Source organism: Emys orbicularis, chromosome 3 (genome assembly GCF_028017835.1).
Source record: "Emys orbicularis isolate rEmyOrb1 chromosome 3, rEmyOrb1.hap1, whole genome shotgun sequence".
Taxonomy (NCBI): Eukaryota; Metazoa; Chordata; order Testudines; family Emydidae; genus Emys; species Emys orbicularis.
This window is the reverse complement of record NC_088685.1, coordinates 214079815-214103885: the sequence shown is the minus strand read 5'-3', so window position 1 is coordinate 214103885 and position 24071 is coordinate 214079815. Positions and strand designations below refer to the sequence as shown.

Sequence of the window (24071 nt, the reverse complement as noted above, 5' to 3'; positions counted from 1 at the left end):
ACAGCCCCTGCCCCACCTGACCACCACGCCGCGGTGCATGTAGATGTTGATGTAGTGCGAGCCGGTGCTGCCGTTGGACTCCCAGTAGGTCTTGGGGTTCCTGTCCGTCAGCTTGTTGGCTCGATGGGAGTTCGAGGAAACCTCCAGCTTCTCCCAGCACTTGTCCTCCTTCACTTCCACGCTGGAGCCTGCAGGGAGAGGGGACAGCGCTGAAGGGAGCTGGGCGGGGGCACAGCTGGGGCAGGGGGGCCCCGGGCGACACCCCCAGCACTGACCCTGGCAGAGGTTGCGCAGGAAGACGTCGAAGAAGGGGATGTTGATGGGCTGGTGACTCCGTCTATGCTCCTCAATCTGACCCAGCACCATCTGGAAGAGAAGGGGGCACAAAGAGTCAATGGGGGGAGGGACCTGGCAGCCCCCCCCCCATTGCCCGATCGCTGGACCCTGGGCAGCAACCAGCCCCCAAGGAACGCAGCCCCACAGGTGGGGAGGGGGGAACTGAGTGAACTGGGTCCAGAGAGAGCCTCTCCCCCATGGCCACTCCCCCCACTTCACACACCACCACCCCCTCCCTGCCCACACCCTTCCAGAGACTACCAACCCCTCTCCCTGCCCACAGACCACTCCCTGGTCACCCCTTCCAGAGACCACCAACCTCTGTGACACCCTGTACCCCATGTTCACCACTTGTATATGGTTATATTTTGTACAAAGTACGCCTTGTGAGGTATCATTTGAAAATTCATAAACTGCTGAATATCATTGTCCTGTTAAGATGTGTTTAACAACACTGTGTGTAAAGCTATGAGATTTTACTGCATGATTGTTACTGAAATAAGGTGCCGTTGTGGGTAACGCCCACAAACTAATTGTTCAGAGACAAAGACGCCCTAGCACGCCAGCAAAGTACCAAAGAGCCATTAAGTACTAAATCAGACATTCACCAGCTGGGGGGGAGGGGAGGGAAACAAGAAAGTTACACTTCATCAGGAGGGCAGTTTGGAGCTCAGGTACGCAACAGCACTGCCCGACCCCATGACCCAGCACGGATTTTTCCAGCACAAAGCGCAGGAGTATAAGAAAGGGGGAAATGTCCCTCGCCCCCTTCTCCTCTGTCCATCTCTGCTCATGACAACGACGACGCACAAGGAGCTGAACAAAGGGGGGAGTGGTCCCAGGCTGGGAAAAGACCCAGCCTGTGAAATGTGTTGCAGCAGCACGTACTCAGCTGGGAGCGATTGCGCGCTGGGGGCTGGGAGCGAGCAGAGCCTGCACCGGTGGCTGTTCCCAGCAAAGCAGTGTAAAAGGCGTCCCAGGCGGGAGAGCTAAGGGGACCCTGCAATCCAGGCTGCACCCTGGGGAAAGTCACGCCCTCCCTCACGCCAGGCCACCCCCTGCAGAGACCACCAGCCCCTCCTCACAGACAAACAACCTCCCCTCCCTTCAGAGACTGCCTGGGGCCCCTGGCTGCTCTCGACCTGGATCAGCGCCCCGGCAGGCAGAGGTTCCACCCACCCATCGGGCAGGCCGCCCCAGGCGGGGGGGGAGGTCTCCCTCATGGCAGAGCCCCTGTTTACCTGGGCGGGGTCAGGACGCACACCCCACACGGAGCACGTGCCCCGGCTCACCTGGATGCAGCCGGCCAGGATGCTGGTCGTCAGCTTCTGATAGAGGCTGGCGTATTTCTCACAGTCGGTCACCAGGTCCCGCAGCTCCGACCCCAGCAGCAGGTTGGAGTTGTGCTTGTCCAGGGCTTTGGACAGGGCCTCCTTGGTGCCCAGGCGGCACATCACCACGGCGCAGTCCTTGTTGGTGGTGGCCAGGCGGTGGAGGAAGCGAACGAACTCCTGCACCACCTGCAGAGGGAGCAGCGCGGCCTGGGGGTTGGGGCACCGGCCTGGGAGCCAGGAGACCTGCTTCTAGTCCCACCTCTGCCAGGGGGCTGGGGCGAGTCCCTGCTCTCCCTGGGCCAGTCGCCATCCACCCCCCGCCCACCTGGTCTATGGGGAGCGCAGCTCCCTGGGGCAGGGCGGCTCCCAGCTCCTGCGGGGCCCGGGCTGGAGTCTGACAGAACAGAGACAGGCCCCAGCCCTGGCCGGGGGGCGTTGAATAAACAGGTGATGCCGGGGGCCACAGGCCCAGCTTCCCCGGGACAGGCCTGGCGCAGATCAGGGCTGTTACGGGCCAAGGCACCGGGCAGAGACTTCACCAGCAATTCCTGCCGCGAGCCCGTAACTGGGGCTGAGCAAGGAGTCCCTGCCTGCCCCCGCGTCCTGCTCCCGGACTCCCCCCCACCCCCGACAGGGCCCCCCCGGCCCCCTCACCTCCCGCTCGGTGCTGGGGGCGCTCATGGAGGACAGACAGGGCTCGATGCTCTCGTGCCAGGGCAGCGCCTCCTCCTGGTAACTGTCCAGGAGCTTGTTCAAAATCCTGCACAAGAGACGGGGGAAGGTGGGGCCTGAGGGGAGAGGCCAGCGGCTGCCAGTGCCCCGATCCCCCGTGTGCCCGGCCCTCAGGCTGCACGGGCCACTCTCACCCCATGCCTGCCCCCGCCCCCCATGACCCTCACCCCATCCCTCCCCACTGCCTCGGGAAACCCCAACTGACCACACACACCCCCGCCTTGGGACAGCCCCAACCAACCCTGACCCCCCAAAACATCCCCCCCGGACAGCCCCAATCAACCGTGACCCCCCAAAACAGCCCCAACCAACCCTGACCCCCAAAAGACCCCCCTGGACAGCCCCAACCAACCCTGACCCCCCCAAAACACCCCCCCCGGACAGCCCCAACCAACCCTGACCCCCAAAACAGCCACCCCCAGCCCCAGGAGAGCCCCAACCAGACAGGCCCCTGCACTGGCTCCCATTCCAACCTGGGACATCCCAGCCACACTCTCGCAGTACAACCCACGGATCCCTGGCCAAGGTCCCCCTCCCCCAGTGTCACCTGAGGCTCCCTGGCCCCCTCCTCCCCCACCAGTGTCATGAGAACCCCACCGCCCCCTTCCCCCACCAGTGTCACCTGAGGATCCCCGGCCAAGGTCCACCTCCCCCCGTGTCTCCTGAGGATCCCCAGCCCTCCCTTTTCCCCACAGTGTCACCCCAGGATCCCTGGCCACCCCCCACCCTGAGTGTCACTGAGGACCTGGCCGCGCGCCCCCCCCCCCCAGTGTCACCGAGGACCCGGCCCCCCCAGTGTCCCCGAGGACCCAGCCGCGCCCCCCCCCCAGTGTCCCCGAGGACCTGGCCGCGGCCCCCCCAGTGTCCCCGAGGACCCGGCCGTGCCCCCCCAGTGTCCCCGAGGACTCGGCCCCCCCAGTGTCCCCGAGGACCCGGCCGCGCCCCCCCAGTGTCCCCGAGGACCCGGCCCCCCCAGTGTCCCCGAGGACCCGGCCGTGCCCCCCCAGTGTCCCCGAGGACCCAGCCGCGCCCCCCCAGTGTCCCCGAGGACCCAGCCGCGCCCCGCACTCACCGGAGGGTCCCCAGCTGCACGGCCTTCTCGGCCCCCAGCTGCTCCAGGCCGCGCAGCAGCAGCAGGAAGTGCTGGCGGTCCCGCAGGGCCTCGGCCCCCTCGCTCTCAGGGCCGGCCTCGTCGCAGACGCAGCGCTCCAGGGCCAGCACCAGCTCCTTGGAGAGGCTGCCCTCCTGCAGGCGGCCCAGCAGCGTCTGCACGTCCACGTCCTTCAGCTCCAGGGCTGAGCCCGCCTCTGCCACAGGGAGAGAGCCGTGGGGCCGGGGCCGGGGCCGGGGCAGGGGCAGGGCACTGCATGCCGCCGGCTGCACGCTCGCAGGCAGTGTGGGGCTGGGGGCGCCAGGTGCCTATACCCCCGTCCTCAGGCTCTCAGATGGGGCTGTGGGTGGGGGCAGGGGGCTCCGTACCTGCCGTTCCCAGGCTCTCAGACACGGGCTGTGGAGGGGAAGGGGTTGGGGGCTCCGTGCCTGCCGTTCCCAGGCTCGTAGGCAGGGCTGGGCAGGGGCTGCAGGGGTGGGTGGGGGGCATGGGGCTCTGTACCTGCCGTTCCCAGGCTCTCAGACACGGGCTGTGGAGGGGAAGGGGTTGGGGGCTCCGTGCCTGCCGTTCCCAGGCTCGTAGGCGGGGCTGGGCAGGGGCTGCAGGGGTGGGTGGGGGGCATGGGGCTCTGTACCTGCCGTTCCCAGGCTCTCAGACACGGGCTGTCGCGGGGGTGGGGGGGAGGGGGGGCTCCGTACCTGCCGTGTCCAGGTTCGTGGGGAGCTGGTGCTCCGCCAGGCGGCTGAGCGCGATCTGGGCCAGCGTCTCGGTGGCGTGGCTGGGGGCGGCGGGGTCCTGGCCCCCCTGGCAGCAGCTCTGCAGGGCCGAGTGGATGTCACAGCTCACCAGCTGCTCGGCCAGGCCCCGGTGGCTGTCGATCAGCAGGCCGGCCACCAGCAGGCCGTTCTGCACGGCCGACGAGGCCCTGCAGGACAGAGCGCCAGGGTGAGCGCCCGCGGGCACCAGTCGCTGCTCCTCCCCAGTGGGTCTGTGGGGTGACAGCACCCCCTGCCAGCAAGGGCCCTCCCCCAGCCAGGCACCTCCCAGAGCCTCCAGGGAGCTGCCCCCCAACACTGCCCCCACGGAAATGACCCCGCTCGGCCCCCATACCCAGCGGTGCCCTGCATGGTGCGGATGGCGGCAGGCAGGGCGCAGAGCAGGCTGTCCGAGTCCTTGCTGGAGGCGGAGCCGATGCTGGCGAAGATCTCCCACATCATCGGGGCATCGGCGTGGTTCAGGGGATAGGGCTTCTCGCTGGCACCCAGCAGCTCGCAGGTCCCGGCGCCCACCAGCACCTTCAGAGCCTGGGAGGCCGAGGGAGCCAGTCAGGGAGGAGAGCCGGCGGCACCAGCCCCAGGCCGAGAACACAAGGCTGCCCAACGCATCCTGGCATCCCCCTGGGATCCCCGCACTGGCCACCCCACCCCGCCCTCTCCCATGCAGGATCCCGGCATGTCCCCACCTGAGCCCACTACAGCCACCACCTCCCCGTGAGCCGCACTTCTCCCCCAGACAGATGCCCGGCCCCGCGGCTGCCGGCACACACTCACCGCCAGGCCGGCCTGCTGGACCAGCGCCGAGGGGGCGTACTCCTGCATGCAGGCCAGCACGGCACGCACCCCGCCCTCCGTGGCGAAGAGCACGCGCCAGTCGTACTTGGCCATCAGCACGCAGAGCAGGCGCAGCGCCAGTACCACCAGCAGCTTCTCCTTCACCTGGTTGGTCAGCAGCTCCACCAGCATCTTCACCAGCTTCTCCCTGTGGGGAGCAACGGTGGGCGGGTGAGGAGCCGGGCTTGGGCAACCGGGGACTGACCTGCTGCGTGGCTCCAGGTCAGCCCTGGCCCAGAAACCAGATCCCCGGGCCCCCTACGGGCCTCCCACCCCTCCTGGCCCCACCGCGTTCCCCCACTCCCCAAACCCTCACAGGAGTCCCAGCAGGGCAGCCAGGTTTGATTTCCAGCTATCCAGAGGTGCAGAATCCACCCCTGCCCTGGGAGTTTCTTCCAATGACTCAGCAGATGAAATTCAATATTGATAAATGCAAAGTGATGCACACTTTGGAAAACATAATCCCAACTATACATATAAAATGATGGGGTCTAAATTAGCTGTTACCACTCAAGAAAGAGATGTTGGAGTCATTGTGGATAGTTCTCTGAAAACATCCACTCAATGTGCAGCGACAGTCAAAAAAGCGAACAGAATGTTGGGAACCATTAAGAAAGGGATAGATAAGAAGATAGAAAATATCCTATTGCCTCTATATAAATCCATGGTACGCTCACATCTTGAATACTGTGTGCAGATGTGGTCCCCCCATCGCTAAAAAGATCTATTGGACTTGGAAAAGGTTCAGAAAAGGGCAATAAAAATGATTAGGGGTTTGGAACGGCTGCCGTACGAAGAGAGATTAATAAGACTGGGACTTTTCAGCTTGGAAAAGAGACGACTAAGGGGGGATATGATAGAGGGCTATAAAATCATGACGGGTGTGGAGAAAGTAAATAAGGAAGTGTTATATACTCCTTCTCATAATACACAAACTAGGGGTCACCAAATGACATTAATAGGCAGCAGGTTTAAAACAAACAAAAGGAAGTATTTCTTTCATATAATGCACAGTCAACCTGTGGAACTCCTTGCCAGAGGATGTTGTGAAGGCCAAGACTATAACAGGGTTCAAAAAAGAACTAGATAAATTCATGGAGGATAGGTCCAACAATATCTATTAGGCAGGATGGGCAGGGATGGTGTCCCTTGCCTCTGTTTGCCAGAAGCTGGGAATAGGCGACAGGGGATGGATCACTTGAGCATTCCCTGTTCTGTTCATTCCCTCTGGGGCACCTGGCATTGGCCACTGGCGGCAGACAGCATACTGGGCTAGATGGACCGTTGGTCTGACCCCGTGTGGCCGTTCTTATGTTCTTATCACCCCCCCGGTAAACATCTGGGCCTTACATCTCAAAGGCATGTGTCTGGCTTTAGCTCCAGACACCGGTTCTGGTTCTGCCCATCTCTGCTAGACTAACGGGCCCGTTAGCACTAGTGTTTTCTCCCCAGAAAGGTCCTTGCGCATCATGATCAAGTCACCCCTTGGTCGGCCGGTGTCCGCACTTGGTACAGGGAAACCGGACAGGGGTCAGAAACGAGCTGCAAGCACCCAGGGCTGGAAAACCTGCCTCACAACAAGCAACTAAAGAAGCTGGATCCAGGCCGCTCCTCGGACGAAGGGCGAGGAGACCTGCTCGCAGTCTGTAGGCACCTGCCTGGGGAGAACACTGCTGACACGGGGGCTCTTTGATCCAGCAGACAGAGGTGGAAGAAGAACCACGGCAAAGTTCAAATCGGAGACCTGTTTACCAGGGAGGGTGACCGGCCATGGGAACAGCTTCCCAGGGATGGGGCAAGTCTTCCACGGCTTGCGGTCACTACGCTGGGAGGGGCCATCTGCCCAAAGCCCACCACTTATTGGGCTCCATGGTGCCACTAACCCAGGAGACTTCAGTCCCATGCAGGAGTGACGGGGTGACGCTCTCTGGCCTGCGCAATGCACAGGATCAGACCAGCCAATCACAACGGTCCCTGCCGGCTGTACAATCGGTGACATGTATCTGTTACCCCCCCACACACCCAAATCCTTTCTACGTTGCTGTAGCTAGACCGTAAGGTTCTGGAGCCAGGACCGTGAGCACAGTCCAGGCGCCCAGCCCTGACTGGCATCCCCTGGCACTGCTCTAATAGAAACATCACCCACGGGCAATGCCCGCGCCAGAGACAGACACCGGCCACCAGCCGGCCCCTGCAGACAGGAGCAGCTGGTTTTCCTGCCCCTTCTCTCCAGGGAGGCACTGGCCTGCCACCTCCAGGTCTGGGCACGCCAGAGAACTGACCTGATGGTGAGCCCGCCCTCGGGTTTGATGACCTGCCGCTCTCGCCCGGCCTCCTCCTCCAGGGTCTTGATAATGAACCTGAGCCCAGCTAGCTGGAGCCCCACCTCGGAGCTGGACCTCTGGATCAGTTCCACCACCTCTGCAATCCTCTCCAACAAGCTCTTCTTCCCCGAGCCCTTCACGCTGCACAACACTGGCCAGGACCAAAACACCCGTCAACCCCAGGCTGCCCCACGAGCCCTCCGGCCAGCCCCTCCCCGAGCCAATCGCTGGGGCTCCCCTGCCCAGACCCCCCTTGGCCAGCAGGGACCCTCTTTAGCTAGAGCCCAGCACCCAGCCACGGCCGCACGCAGCTCCCTCCCCGGCCGGCACGTACCCTTGGCTTTCTCCTCCGCCATCTCCGGGCAGGGCAGCCCCTCCGCTCGCAGCAGCTCGCTGAACAGCTGGCAGTCGGATTTCTCCGGGGGGGCCGGGGCGGGGGCGGGCACTCTGGCGGTGGGAGGGTCTTTCTTTGGTTTCTTGGACACCAGGGATTCGGCGGACTCCGAGGGGGCTGCGTCCAGCCCCAGGCCGCCCGGCTGCGCCCCCCCTGGGCGGAGGAAGTACTTGCTGTAGACATGGGAGCTGTGCAGGTCACTCAGGGTGCAGCCCTGGCACTGCTTGCTCAGCTCCCGCAGCACTTTCTGGGCCAGCTCCACCGGTACCAACAGCTGGATCAGGGCTTCTTCATCCAGCTCCGACAGCTGGAAACGCAGGGCCTGGGTTAATCCTCAGCAGCCCGATGTCCCCAGGCCAGCCAGAACTGACCCCCGACCCGGACTGTCCCCAGGCCAGCCAGAACCGACCCCACACCGGGATGTCCCCAGGCCAGCCAGAACCGACCCCACACCGGGATGTCCCCAGGCCAGCCAGAACCGACCCCTCACCCGGATGTCCCCAGGCCAGCCAGAACCGACCCCTCACCGGGATGTCCCCAGGCCAGCCAGAACTGACCCGAAACTGGGTTAGTCCAACCATGATATCCCCAGGCCAGCCAGAACCGACCTGACACTGGGATATCCCCTGGCCAGCCAGAACCAAACCCACACCGGGTTAGTCCAAACGCGATATCCCCAGGTCAGCCAGAACCAAACCAACCCCGGGCTAACCCGATACCGGGCTATCCCCTGGCCAGCCAGAACCGACCTGACACCGGGTTAGTCCAACCACGATATCCCCAAGCCAGCCAGAACTGACCTCACACCGGGCTAGTGTGAGGGGGAGGGATAGCTCAGTGGTTTGAGCATTGGCCTGCTAAACCCAGGGTTGTGAGTTCAATCCTTGAGGGGCCCATTTAGGGAACTGAGGTTAAAAAAAAAACTGTCTAGGGATTTGTCCTGCTTTGAGCAGGGGGTTGGACTAGATGACCTCCTGAGGTCCCTTCCAACCCTGACATTCTATCATAGTCCAACCGGGATATCCCCAGGCCAGCCAGAACCAGACAAGCCCAATTCTCGTCCTACAATCAACGTCCCAGTGGCTGCTGACAGCACCTCCTCATGCCTGTGACCTGCAAATCTGGAGTCTGTTAGACACAGTTTCGCTAAGAGCTGGTCTCTTCTTTCGTTCTCCTCCCTCTGTTCCATCCGCAATCCTTGGTCCCCCACTTACTCCCCTGGTTCAATCTCCCCTCCCAGTCTGCTCTGCTCTTCCCAAGGCTCCCCTGTTCCGCTCCATCTCATTCCCAGTACGTCAGCCCCCAATGACCTGCTCCTCAGTTCCCCTCTCTTCTGGTCACACTCCTACACCATGCCTGTCCCCGGGTCTACGAACGCCTCCCAGAACAAGGGAGCTGAAGGAGGAGCTGGACAGGGTACGCTAGCCGGCCAGGACCCGGGACAGGCCAGACAGTGACCAGGTTAGAAGTTCTCAGGGCTCCAGGCCAGGGAGGCAGATGTAATAGCTGAGTCCATCACCTCCAGAACCCAGCTCGGAGCACGCTCAAAGCACGGGTCTGGGAATGGATGAGCAGCCCAGTGGCGGGACTGCAGAGGGGCTACTCCTCACAAACACCACCGCTAACCTCAGGGCAAGTCTGTGTTCGCTGCCTGCTGAAAGGCACAGAAAGAGAGACACCAGCAGAGACTTTCTTTACCAGAGTAGAAGGAGAGTTTGGGGAGCAAATCCAAACTGCTGCTGTGAGTTCAAGGCCTGAGAGGGGGACAGTGGGGTACCCAGCAGCACTGAGGGGCTGCTGGCAGGAAGCCTTGGGACAAATAGGGCTTTCCTCTCCAGCCTGCCCCCCCCCCCCCCCCCGGGGAATAAACTGCACGTGTAGCTCTTGGAAGACACGCTCTGTGACATGATACCCTGCAGCAGCGGAAGGAAAAGCTGGGCCTAGCTGCTGGGCCTAGCTGCTGTCTGATCTCCCCCAGTCCCCTCTCCCTTTACCTCCGGGTGCTGCCGGATGAGCTGGGCGATCTCCTGCTGCTCATGCGGGTCTAGCTTCTTCATGAAGAAGAGCAACTCCCACCACTCGGCCCGGCTCAGGGCCTCCGAGTCCTCGCTCAGCCGCTCCGTCAGGTAGGGCAGGGAGTACAGCCCCCCAAGGGGCTTGCAGTAAAACGTCTGGGTCACTGCAGGGGGGCACAGCAAGGCAGAGACAAACCCTGAGCGCCTCAGCAGGACAGTTACCCTGCTGCAGAGCCATCCGAGCCAGGAGGGGACAGCTGGCCTGGGCCAGTCAGGCAGCCAAGGACGTTTGGCCCCTCTAGGCTGGAAGCATGAGGTAGCAAACTCTTGTTCCGAGGGCAAGGTAGTAATCAAAAGGTAAGGGAGGTGTCATTTGATTCACAGAAGTCAGCAGAATCATCATTTCAAATAAAGAAATAAGATATATGGAGATATACCTATCTCATAGAACTGGAAGGTGTTGAGATGAGTTCCTGTCTGCATCCTGTAAAACTTGCCCATACCGGTATTGCCCTGGCCTCTTCTTTTGTCATTCAGTGTTGCACGCATTCTAAAGCAATATGCATTTCCTCACCTTTTGGGGGTGAAGCCAGACTTTGAGGCACCTGCTCCCCTACTTGGTGTAAACTTTGCTTGTGCCAATCAGAAACGAACACAAACAGGTTTTGGGCCCCGTCCCCTATGACACTTCTATGATGTCATAGTTGGTACTTTATGGGCTGCCTGCCATGTGCAGGCAGGGAGAGGAGAAAGAAAAACGAATCCTGTGTATCCTGTGTACACCCGTAACCGAGCCTGATCACCTCGAAGCCTCTCTCTCAGCTCACGTGTTTCAAACAGAGTTTCTACGTTTGCCGGTCATTATGCGTTGGTTTGTATTTGTAAGTATCAGTTATTACTAATTGCTGCATCTTTGTTTATAAATATTGTTAGTAGATATTTTAGTCATTGTGTGTTTTAAGTTTCATTAACTCTATTAGCTAATCAAACGCTGCTCCCTTACCCCTTGTAATTATCCCCAATAAAACTTTAAATTGATTAATTTTAGTTGTGTGTGTGTGTGTGTGTCTGCAGTTTGCATCGTGACCCATACTCTCCTTGCATCCCTTACCAATATAGTCTATTGCCACGTGCAGCCTGGTAAATAACAGGCCTGCATTTTCTTTCGCCCCTGCGTACCCGTGGCAATCCACATGGCGTCACGAACAGGATGCAAGGGAGTTGGGCCATGCCCGTGGCACGCTGCAGACCGCGCAGATGATGAAACTGAACAGTTCCAACATTTGCAGTTTCACCTTTTTACTAGCCAAAATTCGACTGATCCAAAAATAGAATGGATCTGTTCCCTTGGCTCGGGTAAAACTCTAAAAGGCTATACTGTACCATTAACCCTGGCAGATATGGGATGCCTCCTTCGGTGCCACCCGAGCTTTAGGTGTCAGCCAGCCGATTGTTCCCTACAGCCTCAGTGCACGGAGACTGTGGAGAACCTCGGTGCTGCAGATCCCTCTCAGCTTTGGAGAGAGTGTAGCCGCATTGTTAGAAAATCCGGAGGTACCGTTTCCAAATTGATTCCCCCACCTCGGGTAATACCTGCTGATCCGGCACACAAATTATTATGCCAGATGATAAAAGAATTAAATTTAATTAAGAAAACCAAAAAATTGCGACCCGATGAATATAAATCTGAGGATGTTTCCACCGTCCTGTTTAGCATGATATGTAAGGCCCTCGATCTGTGCTCTGTCCTCCACGGGGGCACAATGTTTGCAGCTAAACAGGCAGCCCCAGGCTCTCCTAAAGATGATAATGAGGAGAAGACAGAAAAGGTAGAGCCCATCACTACCTCCCCCTCCCCAAGTCCCTCTCAGAAAATTTTGCCACCCCCATATGAAGCTCCTAAAACTCCTCTGTGTCCCACTCTGCCAACAAGCAAGTTGTTTTAGGTATCGATTCTCAATTTTGTTTAGATATTTTAATTGAGCAAGCCTCTCCCTCAGCTTTTGTTAAAATGTGGGACCAAATTTTTACCCTAATTCGTAAATTCTCTCACCCTTGGTTCGTTACGCACTGTCCCTCTCATCGACCAGACTCTAACCCCCTGCATTCCAGTCTTGATCAAAGAATGAGAGAGGTCTCCCAAGTTCATATGGCAAATCCCGCCCCACAGGCCGACCCGCTGTTGCGCTGGCTCCACGAAGAATGGGGACACTTACCACCCACAAAATTGTACGGCCTGTTATCTGGCTTTTCTAACCAAAAGCCTGACGTTAGCCGCAGTCAGTGCGAGCTCATTGTTCAGTCCTGCTTGCAGTGTGTGCAGGTAAAAACTATGAATCGTCCCCGATATGAGCGCTCTGCATACGCTGCAGAACACTTTGCCCCAGGTAGTCCGTGGCAAATTGACTTAATAGGACCCCTGCCAGGTGCTCGTCGTTTTCCAAAAGCCTTAGTTACTGTCGATCTGGGGTCTCGGCAAACTTTGTGTGTCCCTCTTACTAAAACCAATGCTGCTTCCGTCGCTGTGGCTCTTAAGCAAACAGCAGCTGCCTGGGGCACTCCCACTGAAGTCCAAGCAGATGGTGGGCCACCCTTTACCAGCAAAAGCATTGAACAGCTCATTTTTGGATGGGGGGCTTCCCTTCACATCCATACTAAATATCATCCTCAAAGCAATGGTGTGGTGGAGCGAAAAATCGCAGTCCTTAAGACTATGCTGCGAACAGCAAACCCCAACCCTGATTTTAAAAACTGGAGCTCATTTTTACCCCAGGTACTTATCGCACTCAACAAAAGTTACTCTCGCTGGCCTCACATTTCACCTACACCTAAGCCGCCTTGGTCCCCCGTGTTTAACACCGGCCAACTGGTTTGGCTTACAGAACCCCAAGCCTCTGGCCATCGAGAACCTATAAAAGCCACCATTCTCCGGGCCGGCAAGTACCCTAACACCTACTTAGTGGCTACAAGTACCCCCGGTGACAAGCTAGTTCATCATAACTGGCTCAGCAAATGTAGTTCTTAATAAACAAACTAATGCCCCTGAGCAGGGCTTGTATTATTCTGTTTTACAGGTTATGCTGCTCTCCCTCACAACATCTTTGCCCACGGAGCCCTTAGGAGAAGGTGGACTACAAACCTGGTTCGCCGCCTACTGGGTGCAGGAGGTCAGCGGAAACCAGTCCCTGTCAGCGCTGAGTCCAGAAGATTGTCTTGTTTGCTCCACTCAGTTCTCACCTAAATATCCATTACCCTTTCAATTTGTACCAATAGTTTATAATTTTTCTTCATTTAATATTTCTAGTGTGAATTGTAATTCCCCCTATGTGCAGTGGGCTGCTTCTAGTGTTTGGAATAATTGTTCTTCACAATTTAATTCTTATGTGTTTCCAGTTCTTAATGCTTCAGGTCAAAGTGATCATAGCTTTCCTTTAATTGAGAGTATTAGAGTTCCAGCATCTCATTGTTGGGTTTTTGTTAATAGTTTAACCCCAGCCCCTACTTGGGTTGGTACTTATTCTAATTGTTCTATGTGGAGTTTCTCTTATGCTAATACCTCCCTAACTAAACCCACTCTTAATTTTACCTATCCCCCTCCCATTAATTGTTCTTATCGTCTTAATTATAATATTTTTTTGGAACCTTCTATACCTCCATAACACATACGTATCTGTTTCATGCCCAGCATATGCATCATGCTGAGGCTGCATGTATCAATCGTGCATCCAGCTTTTATTCTGTAACCAATAATGGGTGGAACCATACCACAGTTTCTTCCTTAAGACCCGGTCATTTTTGGATTTGCGGTAATGTTGCATTTGCTGTGCTTCCTCCCAATCCCCGGGGTATATGCACCATTGGCACCCTGTATCTACAGGGCGGAGGTATTTATACCTTGCCATCTAGCCACCGACACCATCGTAATACCCACTCTTTTTGGACTCGTTTGCAAACAGCAGCTTCCTCCCTTGCCTCCTCTATTGTTAGTTTTAACCCTGTTGGTTATATGATGTTACGTGATCAAGTGCTGTTTCAATCCCTTGCTATTGAAATGCTTGCTAATACTACGGGCAAGGGCCTCTCCTTAATTAAACAGCAGTTAAATTCCCTAGTTCAGTATAGTATTCAAAATAGATAAATGATTCAATATTTGTTACAATCTTCCTCATTTTGTACTAAATTTGCTGAAGTATATCCCGACTTTGCTGATAAATGCTGCGTTACTTTGCCTTCTATTTCTCCTAATTTGTCCTCAATTGTTAAAGACCTGCAAACGTTGAACTCTACTGTCCGAGAGTCACGAGAGTCCTTCCAGTTTTGGTCATGGCTCGATTGGCTTGGCCTTGCGCCCTACAAATCCTATTTCCAATCCCTGTTTGTGTCCCTTCTAGTTGGGCTCGCTCTTTTCTGTCTCGGATGTGCCTTCATTAAAGCCTGCATTCGCAAGTTTGTTGCCTCGGCCTACATCGCTTCCACCCCCGAAGCGCATCCCCTCGTAGGTGGGGATGAGTAGTTGGACTCGGAAGTTTAGGTTTTCGGCCTAACTATTTCGGCCAGGGCACGGGGGCATGTTGAGATGAGTTCCTGTCTGCATCCTGTAAAACTTGCCCATACCGGTATTGCCCTGGCCTCTTCTTTTGTCATTCAGTGTTGCACGCATTCTAAAGCCAGACTTTGAGGCACCTGCTCCCCTACTTGGTGTAAACTTTGCTTGTGCCAATCAGAAACGAACACAAACAGGTTTTGGGCCCCGTCCCCTATGACACTTCTATGATGTCATAGTTGGTACTTTATGGGCTGCCTGCCATGTGCAGGCAGGGAGAGGAGAAAGAAAAACGAATCCTGTGTATCCTGTGTACACCCGTAACCGAGCCTGATCACCTCGAAGCCTCTCTCTCAGCTCACGTGTTTCAAACAGAGTTTCTACGTTTGCCGGTCATTATGCGTTGGTTTGTATTTGTAAGTATCAGTTATTACTAATTGCTGCATCTTTGTTTATAAATATTGTTAGTAGATATTTTAGTCATTGTGTGTTTTAAGTTTCATTAACTCTATTAGCTAATCAAATGCTGCTCCCTTACCCCTTGTAATTATCCCCAATAAAACTTTAAATTGATTAATTTTAGTTGTGTGTGTGTGTGTGTGTGTGTGTGTCTGCAGTTTGCATCGTGACCCATACTCTCCTTGCATCCCTTACCAATATAGTCTATTGCCACGTGCAGCCTGGTAAATAACAGGCCTGCATTTTCTTTCGCCCCTGCGTGCCCGTGGCAATCCACAGAAGGGACCCCGAAAGGTCATTGAGTCCAGCCCCCTGCCTTCACTAGCAGGACAAAGTACTGATTTTTGCCCCAGATCCCTAAGTGGCCCCCTCAAGGATTGAACTCCCAACCCTGGGTTTAGCAGGCCAGTGCTCAAACCACTGAGCTATCCCTCTACAGGGAGGAGGTGGGAAGGGGGACTCTGTGTCCCGCCAGCTCCCAGCTCCACGTCCTCTGGTTGGTGGGAATTTTGACAAGACAGTGTCATCAGAAATGGGTCTCGTTGGGGACCATTTGAAGCTCTTTCCCCCACAGACACAATGGTACCAAACATGGCAAACCTAGAGCAATTATGTAGATGTACAGTCTGAAGAAGTGGGCATTCACCCACGAAAGCTCATGCTCCAATAGGTCTGTTAGTCTATAAGATGCCACAGGACTCTTTGTCGCTTTTTAGTCGAGAAAATGTTTCAAAATCATTTTTTGTTAATTAGACTTTATCACAGGAATGCACGGCTTACATACAAAAAAACAAAAAAAACAAAAAAAAAAGACATGGATCTCAGCTAATCCTAGAGAAATTAGCCTTGACACGTAGGACTGAAAACATTTCTTCCTCAAAGTCATCCCCGGTCTCTGCTAGACGTGTCACTGACACCGCACTCACAGCTCCGGCCAAGGCAGGCTGTTGGCCAAACACTGTAAGGTGGCGAACATGCAGTCTGTGAACGTGAGCATTTGTTTACCTAAGGGACTGATTCGGGAGCACACGTTATTTCACCCAGAACGGGTGTGATCAGTCCATCCTCTGAGATCCAGACATTCCCAATAAGGGAGGGTAGTTTTGAACGCACTCTGCTGTTCCAGAGCCTTTCCATTGCTTGAGAACTGGCCCTCTTGATAGCAGGTATAAATGCACCCTGCGGCGGTGGCCGTTCTTCTCTGTTTGTTTGCTTCTTGGAAAACACCCACCGAAGTCGCTCAGCAAGTATTGTCCTGCTGGACTTTAAATGGTACACTCAGTGTTTACGACCTCATCAGTAACCGTCTCAGCCATTCCAAGCACCTTCAGAGCGACGCGAGAGTCTTCGCCAGCTGAATCAAATGCCTCCCTGGAAGATAATCTGGTCTTTGCAGCCCATCTTCCAGTAGTGTCACACTTCCCAGTCCTTCCTTCTCACTTCCCAATCCCTTACTTTTATTCTCCTGTTCTTCTTTTATTCTATCACCTCTCCTCTCCACCTACCCCAGCTCTGGTTCATCCGCTAATTCAGCATCTCGCTTCTTCTCCTTTCGTCCACCTTCTCCAACAGCTTTTTCCATCTGCCCCCTTCGGGCGGATTGCGCGTCCTCACCCCAGCTCCCACTGGCCATCTCTCTCCAGAGGCCAGCGTTCTGTGCTGCGGTATCACAGCTGCAGCTGGTGCTAGGACAGGGTCAGGGTTACTACATAAAGTGTCACCGAGAGTTCTGTTTAACCAGCTCCTCTTCGGTACTCTGTCTCCCCACTGATGCCTAAAAATGATCAAGACCAAATGAAAACCCAGGATTTTGAAATAAGTTGATCTGGGATTGTAATCAATTCCGTTATGTGAGGTATGGCACGTAACTAGGCGTATACTGTTCGCAGATGGATTCCAGGGATTGCTGGTTGGATGCTCACGTCTTAACCAGTCCCTTATTAAAACTTTCGGCATAACAAGCAGAGCTGCTAATAATACCACTGAGCTGCTCCTTTTCTGCCGAGGACGGCAAACTCCCCTGAAGCCCTCCTTCCGCTCCCAGTCATTTGGAACATTAACAAAGGAAATCCGACCTGCGTTCTGAGCACTGACGGATGACACAAAACTGCCAGTTCCGGGCCACACTAACTTTGCGAGGCGGCACGTCGACACGCCCGCGTTCAAGTGTAACTAAAAGCTGGTGATTTTTAAATGTTCTCGACTATACACTACACCATTGTTCTAGGTTGGTCATGTTTGAGCCCGCTGTGTTGGAGGGGAAGGGCTTTCGAGAGATCCCCAACTCAACCCATTTCCAATGACACCGTGTTATCAGAATTTCCACCGCCTGGAGGACCTGGAGCTGGGGGGCAGCGAGCCTCTCCCCCCACCACGCCACAGAGGGGGACATAATTGAAATGAGGATTCTGTCGATTTTTACAAAGCAAACGACATCTCCCTGGCCTTCCTACCGTTCACCTGCCCACAGAATTACCCCTGCGCCCAGACAGCTAGACAGGTTTGTCTCCCGGCAGCGGAGTGTGTGTGTGGCCCCCTCCCAGCCGTATCTCCCTCTTCATTCGGGGTGTGGGAGGAAAGGAGCGGTGCGCACTCCCTGGGCAGAGAGGGAAGGAAGACTTGCTGGGAGGGGATCCCACTGAAATGGGGGATGGGTGCAGAACCTTAATTCCCTTCCTCATGTGACCTGCTTCCCAAACAGGACTCTCTCAGGCTGCCAGCACAAATGCATGTCTCCAGAGAGGTGTCCACACGGCCCCAGCACCGGGCACCTCCCCGGGGTTTTGGGGTGTCATCACTGCACCCTGTGGGGCAAGGGAGTGCCCCTCTCTCTAGACGTGGGAACAGGAGCACAGAAGACACGCACTTGCCCAAGGTCACTCACCAGGCCTGTGGCAGGGTCAGATGGCCCGAGCTCCCCCCTTCCCAGGAATAGCTTGAGGTTCAGGTGAGGCCAGGCCCTGCCAGCCCCAGCCCAGCCCAGCATGTGCAGAGCAGGGGCAGAGCCCAGCAGGCCCCCGCCATCACACAGCAGCAAGCACTCACCAGTGGTCAGTTTCAGGTTCTCCGTCAGGCTGGACACCTTTTCCTGGGCCTCCCGCTCCGCCTGGCCAGACGAACTGACAATCTCCACCATGTGCCAGTGCACCCAGTAGGTGCGGCCCAGCGCCTGCCAATAAACCTGGGGGGAGCCCCACAAACCGGTTACTGAGGGCAGCTTGCCCACAACCCAGGAGGAGCAGCCTGGCCCACAGAACCCCTCAAGCCAGCAGGGAAGCCCAAGGCCTCCGCCAGCCCCAGCGGCGCTCTCCAAACCCACACAGGGACAGGACGCAGCCAGGCACCAGGGAGCTTCAGGCCGAGAGGCTCCCCCAGACACCGGGCAGGTGCCCGGCAGCCCTGGCCCAGCCCCCCCGCTGCCAGCAGGCGTACCTGGACGGGCGGCGTGCCATCGTTGCTCTGGCGGAACTCGCCCTCGTCCCCAGCGCTGACCTGCTCGTAGTCCTCCAGCATGCGCACTCGCATGCCCCGCACCAAGTTCCCCTGCACGTACTCCACATAGCTGCTGCGGCTCGGGAAGGCAGAGCGCGTCTTGAAGGCACTGGCTTCTTTCTGGGGTGGGCAGGAGGCCACCTGGACGGCGGCGCAGGCGGGAGCCTTGGGCTGGAAGATGGAGCGGACGACCCGCGGCTGCCCCTCCTGCAGGGACAGCAGCTCTATCCTCTGGCTGCGGTCCCAGCCCATCACCCGCACCAGCTCGGAGATGAGATTGGCCATGGCCATGCTGAACTCGAACTCCCGCTGCATGCGGCTCCTCTCCCCGACGTGAGCGCAGGGCACGGCGCAGTCCTGCCGCTCCCCGCCCAGCTCCGTGCTGCTGTTGAGCTTGTCCACGAGAGAGGTGACGCACAGATAGCGCTTCACCAGCGAGAACAGCAGCTTCCCAGGGATCTGCAACAGACACGGCGTCAGAGCCACGGTACGAGAGCTCCCCTCCCACCCCCCTGCCTGCCCACCTGTCCTGGAGCAGCGCTACCCACCCCCAACAGGCCCCACCAGCCTGCCCACCCTGTGCCATCCCTCCCCTCCCCTCCCCCATTCCTAACAGGCCTCTGAGCCAACCCTCCCCACAACCTCCCCCCGTCCTCCCCACCCTGAGCCAACCCTCCCCCATCCTCGCCACCCTGAGCCAACCCTCCCCTCCCCTCCCCCATCCCTAACAGGCCTCTGAGCCAACCCTCCCCACAACCTCCCCCTGTCCTGCCCACCCTGAGCCAACCCTCCCCAATAGGCCTCTGAGCTCTCTCCCGTCACCACACCGTCCATCTCCATACCAGACAGGCCTCCAAGCCCCCAGCCCAGTGAAGCCCCCTGCTCCTGTGCCCCTCCCCCCGAGCTAGCCAGCCCTGCGGGTACCTGGGGCAGGTGGATCCCCTCGAAGGACATGCAGTGCTCTTCGGAGGATGTGGTCTCTGCAAACAGCTCCAGGAGGGTGTAGCGACTGTCGAAGTCCATGTGCTGCTCAATGCCGTCCTGCTGGCTCAGGGACAGGAGAACGTAGGCCCGACTCCCTGCAGCAGCGACACACACCAGCTGAGCGCTTTCCCTCCCACCTGCCCCTCAGGAGCGTCTCAATCTTCCCAGCACCCGCGCCCTGGCCTCTCTCCATTTCTCCCAGCGCCCCTCAGGAGCGTCTCAATCTTCCCAGCACCCGCGCCCTGGCCTCTCTCCATTTCTCCCAGCGCCCCGGCGGAAGCTCCTGGAGAGGAAACCAAGGGCTGGGATCCCAGAGACATTTCTCAGATGCACCCAACCTGCGGGGTCTCTGGCTCGACCCATATTCCACTGTCTCAAAACCCAGTGCTGCTCATACTGCCCGGGGAGGAGAGCAGGGCAGCTCCTGGGGAGACAATAGCCCAAGTCTGCAGTGTGGCCCCCTCAGAACGGGGGCTCATGTACAAAGCCAAGGAGGCGCCACTGTACACATGGGCAGGGCCAAACACCAGCTGCCATCCCCTTCCCAGTGCACCTGAAGACACCCCTGTTCCATTCCAGCTAGAGGTTGGCCTGAGCTGGGCTGTCCAGGTGAGTGAGACGCTGGCAGACCACGTGCTGGCTCATGCCAAGGCCCCAGCCTCACTGAACACTGACAAATACGGAGCTGGAAACCGGTCTGGCTCACCTGCGGGTTAGCCTTGGGAAGATAAATATTAGAGTTGTAATGATGGGTGTGATGCCTAGACCTTCTGAATCTGGTAGGATGCTGCATGTATTGATTTCACTTGCAATCTCTGTAACCTGTGGTGTGATGATGTATCGAGTGTTTGCATTGCAAACCTCTGCACTTATGTAACTCATTGAACAGGAAAGGAAGCATTCATTCAGGGAAAGTGCTTGCCCTGCACCCGAGGGGGCCCCCTGATGGCAGATGAGGCAGTGTGGACCATCCAAGGACAGAGACCTTGTTGACTGCGTGCCTCGCTCCCTCCAGGAAGGGGAGACCTGCGCACGAACTCATCCCATCAGCTTGGATTCCGGGGCAAGGACGGGAGATAAAAATCCCTGAGATCTTCTTGCTGCCTGGACTTGGAGGGGCAAAGATTCCTAAACACGAGCAAGAGACGCCCATGCCGCTTGGCCTGGGTTGGCCCTAAAGGACACACACAGCTACTTGTTATAGAACCTGACAGTACCTTCTTAAATCTAAGACTGTAACTCAGTTGTGCGCATGTTTCCTGTTTTAACCTTGAAAATAACCCTCATTTCTCTTCTTAGTTAAGAAATCTTTAGTTCATTTATTACAGGATTGGCTCCGGCTTTGTCTTGGGTTTGAAATCTGAGGTACAACTGACCTGGGTAAGTGACTGGTCCTTTGGGACTGGGAGTAACCTGAATACTGTTGTGATTTTCAGTGTAAAGTGACTATCACTCAGTCCAGTTTGCCGGTGATAGACTGGAGTGCCGAAGGGGACTGTCTGTGACTCCATGGTGAGGAGTTCACACTCGTTTCTAATTACAGAACATACCGCTGGTCTGGGGCGTCTGCCCTGCTTTCTGACCATGCCCCGAGGCTGGCGCGCCCGGTTGTGAGCCGCTCCAGACAGCAAGCACAGCTCTGTACTGTACCAGCTGGTACCATCAGACTGCAGGCTCCCTAGGAAGGGGCATCTGGGCAGAGTCACCCATACAGCAGCAGTGGGGCAGCATGCACTGTGCCTGGTTGGAGGAGGGGTGGCTCAGGCAGCAGAAGCCAGTCCCATACACAAAGGGACTTGACCCCAGTCCCGAGTCCCTTAGCTGTTTGGAAAGGACCCTACATAAACTTCTTCCCCTTCCCAGAGAGCTCCTGGATCCCCCCAGTACAGCTGGGCCTGGCCCAGCCCTTCTCTGGGGCTCCTGGCCAGGAGATCTCACCTGCGTCATGTGAAGCCAGGGCCCTCAGCATCTTGCCGGCGCTGCGACGGATTTGCTTCTCCTCATTACACAGCATCTTCATCAGCAGGTCCAAGGCCCCGGTCTCCTTGAAGACGCCCGTCAGCGAGCCAATGCTGGCGTAGGCGCTCAGCACGTGGATGGTGTTGAGGATGGAGGACTCCGGGCCCGTGGGCCCGGCCATCTGCCGGCTAGCCCGCTGCACCAGGTTCCTGACGTCAGCCTTCATCTCCAGCAGCGAGGCCTCGTCCAGCGTGACGTCCGGAGGGAACGTGCTGGGCGCCTTCTCCTCCTTCACCCGCTGCCCCTCGGGCTTCCTCTTGCCCAGCAGCGTCGGGCAGTTGGCATACACCTCCTCTGCCGACATCCACATCAGGATGTTCTCCGCTTTGCTCTCCGCCGAAGAGGCATTGGTGCTGCTCCCTGGGCCCTCCTCCAAGCTGAGGATGCTCCAGCGAATCAGGTACTCGGTGTGGCCATCGTGGCCCCGGCGCTGCCGGATCAGCTCCTCGGGGTGGGCCTGCAGCGTGGGCCCCAGGTGCACGAGCAGGTTTCCATTCCTCCTCTCGCCCACCATGACGGGGAATGTCTGCACAGAGAGAGAGAGAGGCAGGAGCAGGTTATGATCCACCTAGGAACCCCGGTCGAGAGCTCGGGGAGAGAGCTCTCCAGGGAAGAACCTCTGGGACCCAGCTGGTAGGAGAGGGGACTAGAGATGGAGAGCTCTGCATGTCAGGCCTCCTGGCATTCTGCGCCCCAGATCAGAGCTCTGTGGGCAACATCCCCGTCAGGAGGTGAGCGAGAGCTCCACATGCAAACCTAAATCTCCTATGAACCTGGGGCCCAGCCCTGGGTTACTGGGGGAGTCAGAGGGTGCCAGATCCCTGGCAAAGCCATCCCGGCAGATGGAAAGCCCAGCTAGCCCATCCCACAGGAAGCAGCACAGTCAAACGGACAGGGCACTGGCCTGAAACTCAGGAGACCGGGTTCTGCCCCCAGCCCTGCCACCGACCTGCTGTGTCACCGTAGGCAAGTCACCACCTCTGCATTACTGCCCAAGCGTACCATGGCTCCCAGACCTGGGGAGAGGGATAGCTCAGTGGTTTGAGCATTGGCCTGCTAAACCCAGGGTTATGAGTTCAATCCCTGAGGGGGCCATTTAGGAGTTTGGGGATTGGTCCTGCTTTGAGCAGGGGGTTGGACTAGATGACCTCCTGAGGTCCCTTCCAACCCTGATATTCTATGACCACCTCTGCTGAAACCTCACCCTCCCATGCAGGAAAGCACGACTACATCACACTCATGTTCACAGCCTCCTCTGCTCCCAGCATCGGTTCAGAACCATCCTTCTGTGTGTAATTCCCTCCAGCCCTCCTCGCAGCCGGACTCACAGACCTCAGCTCCCTGTAGTCCCCTCCTCCCTCATCTCACACCAATGTCTTCTGCCTCTTCCACTGCTGCAAGAAAGTTAAGCAGGGCATACACGTCTGCAGGATTGAGGCCAAATATTCATTGGGTTATACAGGCTAGAGGCAGGGTTGGTTCACAGCTAACAATGGGACATTGGCTGGGGTGGGCCAGGGCTCTGATTTCCAGAGACCTCCGTAACATTTCCCGCTTCGACCCTGGGGCGGCGGAGGGACCACAGAGTTCCCAGCCACCAGCCGCTGCAGGTGGACCCCAGAGCTCCCAGCCTCAGGCCCTGGAGCTCTGAGACGTTGCAGGCAGCAGGGAGTGCTGGACCCCCCTCCCTCTCCATTTTGTCAGTTATTTTTAGTAAAAATCACAAACAGGTCACAGGCTTCCGTGAATTTTTGTTTTTTCCCGTGACCTGTCTGTGACTTTTACTAAAAATAACCATGACAAAATCTTAGCCTTACCTATGAGGGTCAGGAAGCAACATAAAACTGGCCATATGGATCAGACCAATGGTCCATCTAGCCCAGGATCCTGTCGCTGACAGTGGTCAGTACTAGAGGTTCAGTAGGAGCGTACAAAACCAGACAATTCTGGAGAGATCCACCCATCTTCCCATCCCAGCTTTTGGCAGTCAGAAGCTTAAGGTCACGCCTAGCAAGGAGTCACATCCGTGACCATCTTGGCTAATGGCCTACCCTCCATGAACTTATCTAATTCTTTTTTGAACTCAGTTATACTTTTGCCAATCACAACCTCCCATGGCAATGAGTTCCACAGGTTAATCGTGCATCGTGTGAAACAGTATTTCCTCTTGTTTGTATTACACCTGCTGCCTGTTCATTTCATCATGTGACCCCTGGTTTTTGTATTGTGGGAAAGAGTCAATCATGCTTCTCTAGTCACTTTTTCCGCACCATTCGTGATTTATAGACTCTATCACATCCCCTCTTAATTGTCTCTTTTCTAAACTGACCAGCCCTCATTTTTTTAGTCTCTCCTTGTACGGAAGCATTTCCATATCCTTGATCATCTCTGTTGTCCTTCCCTGAACGTTTTCCAGTTCTATCATATCCTTTTTGAGAGGGGGCAACCAGAATTGGACACAGTATTCAAGGTAGGGGCACACCATGGATTTATATAGTGTCACTGTTATATTTTCTATCCCTTTTCTAATAGTTCCTAATGCTCCGTTAGCCTTTTTGACCGCTGCGGTGCATTAAGCTGTAGCTTTTAGAGAACTAGCCATGACGACTCCAAGTTCTCTTTGAGTGGGAACAGCTCATTTAGACCCCATCATTTTATAGCTATAGTAGGGACTATGTTTTCCAATGTGCATTACTTTGCACTTATCAATGGTGAATT

The 24071-nt window shown here is 56.6% G+C and overlaps 1 protein-coding gene across 1 annotated transcript in view; it reads right to left on the bottom strand.

Annotated features, from left to right (window-relative positions):
• The window catches only part of CUL7 (cullin 7), a 34096-nt gene extending 12229 nt beyond the window's left edge, over window positions 1-21867 (bottom strand). The window contains exons 1-15 of the mRNA XM_065401297.1: window positions 21273-21867; window positions 19275-19429; window positions 18291-18809; window positions 17904-18039; window positions 9836-10020; window positions 7782-8148; window positions 7406-7598; window positions 5064-5271; window positions 4624-4817; window positions 4212-4438; window positions 3475-3709; window positions 2325-2430; window positions 1629-1856; window positions 276-366; window positions 17-188 (exon numbers count right to left, since the gene is read on the bottom strand). Coding sequence (XP_065257369.1) covers window positions 17-188; window positions 276-366; window positions 1629-1856; window positions 2325-2430; window positions 3475-3709; window positions 4212-4438; window positions 4624-4817; window positions 5064-5271; window positions 7406-7598; window positions 7782-8148; window positions 9836-10020; window positions 17904-18039; window positions 18291-18809; window positions 19275-19429; window positions 21273-21867 — 3611 coding nt within the window. The remainder of the gene's footprint in view (window positions 1-16; window positions 189-275; window positions 367-1628; window positions 1857-2324; window positions 2431-3474; window positions 3710-4211; window positions 4439-4623; window positions 4818-5063; window positions 5272-7405; window positions 7599-7781; window positions 8149-9835; window positions 10021-17903; window positions 18040-18290; window positions 18810-19274; window positions 19430-21272) is intronic.
• Window positions 21868-24071: the final 2204 nt, after the last annotated feature.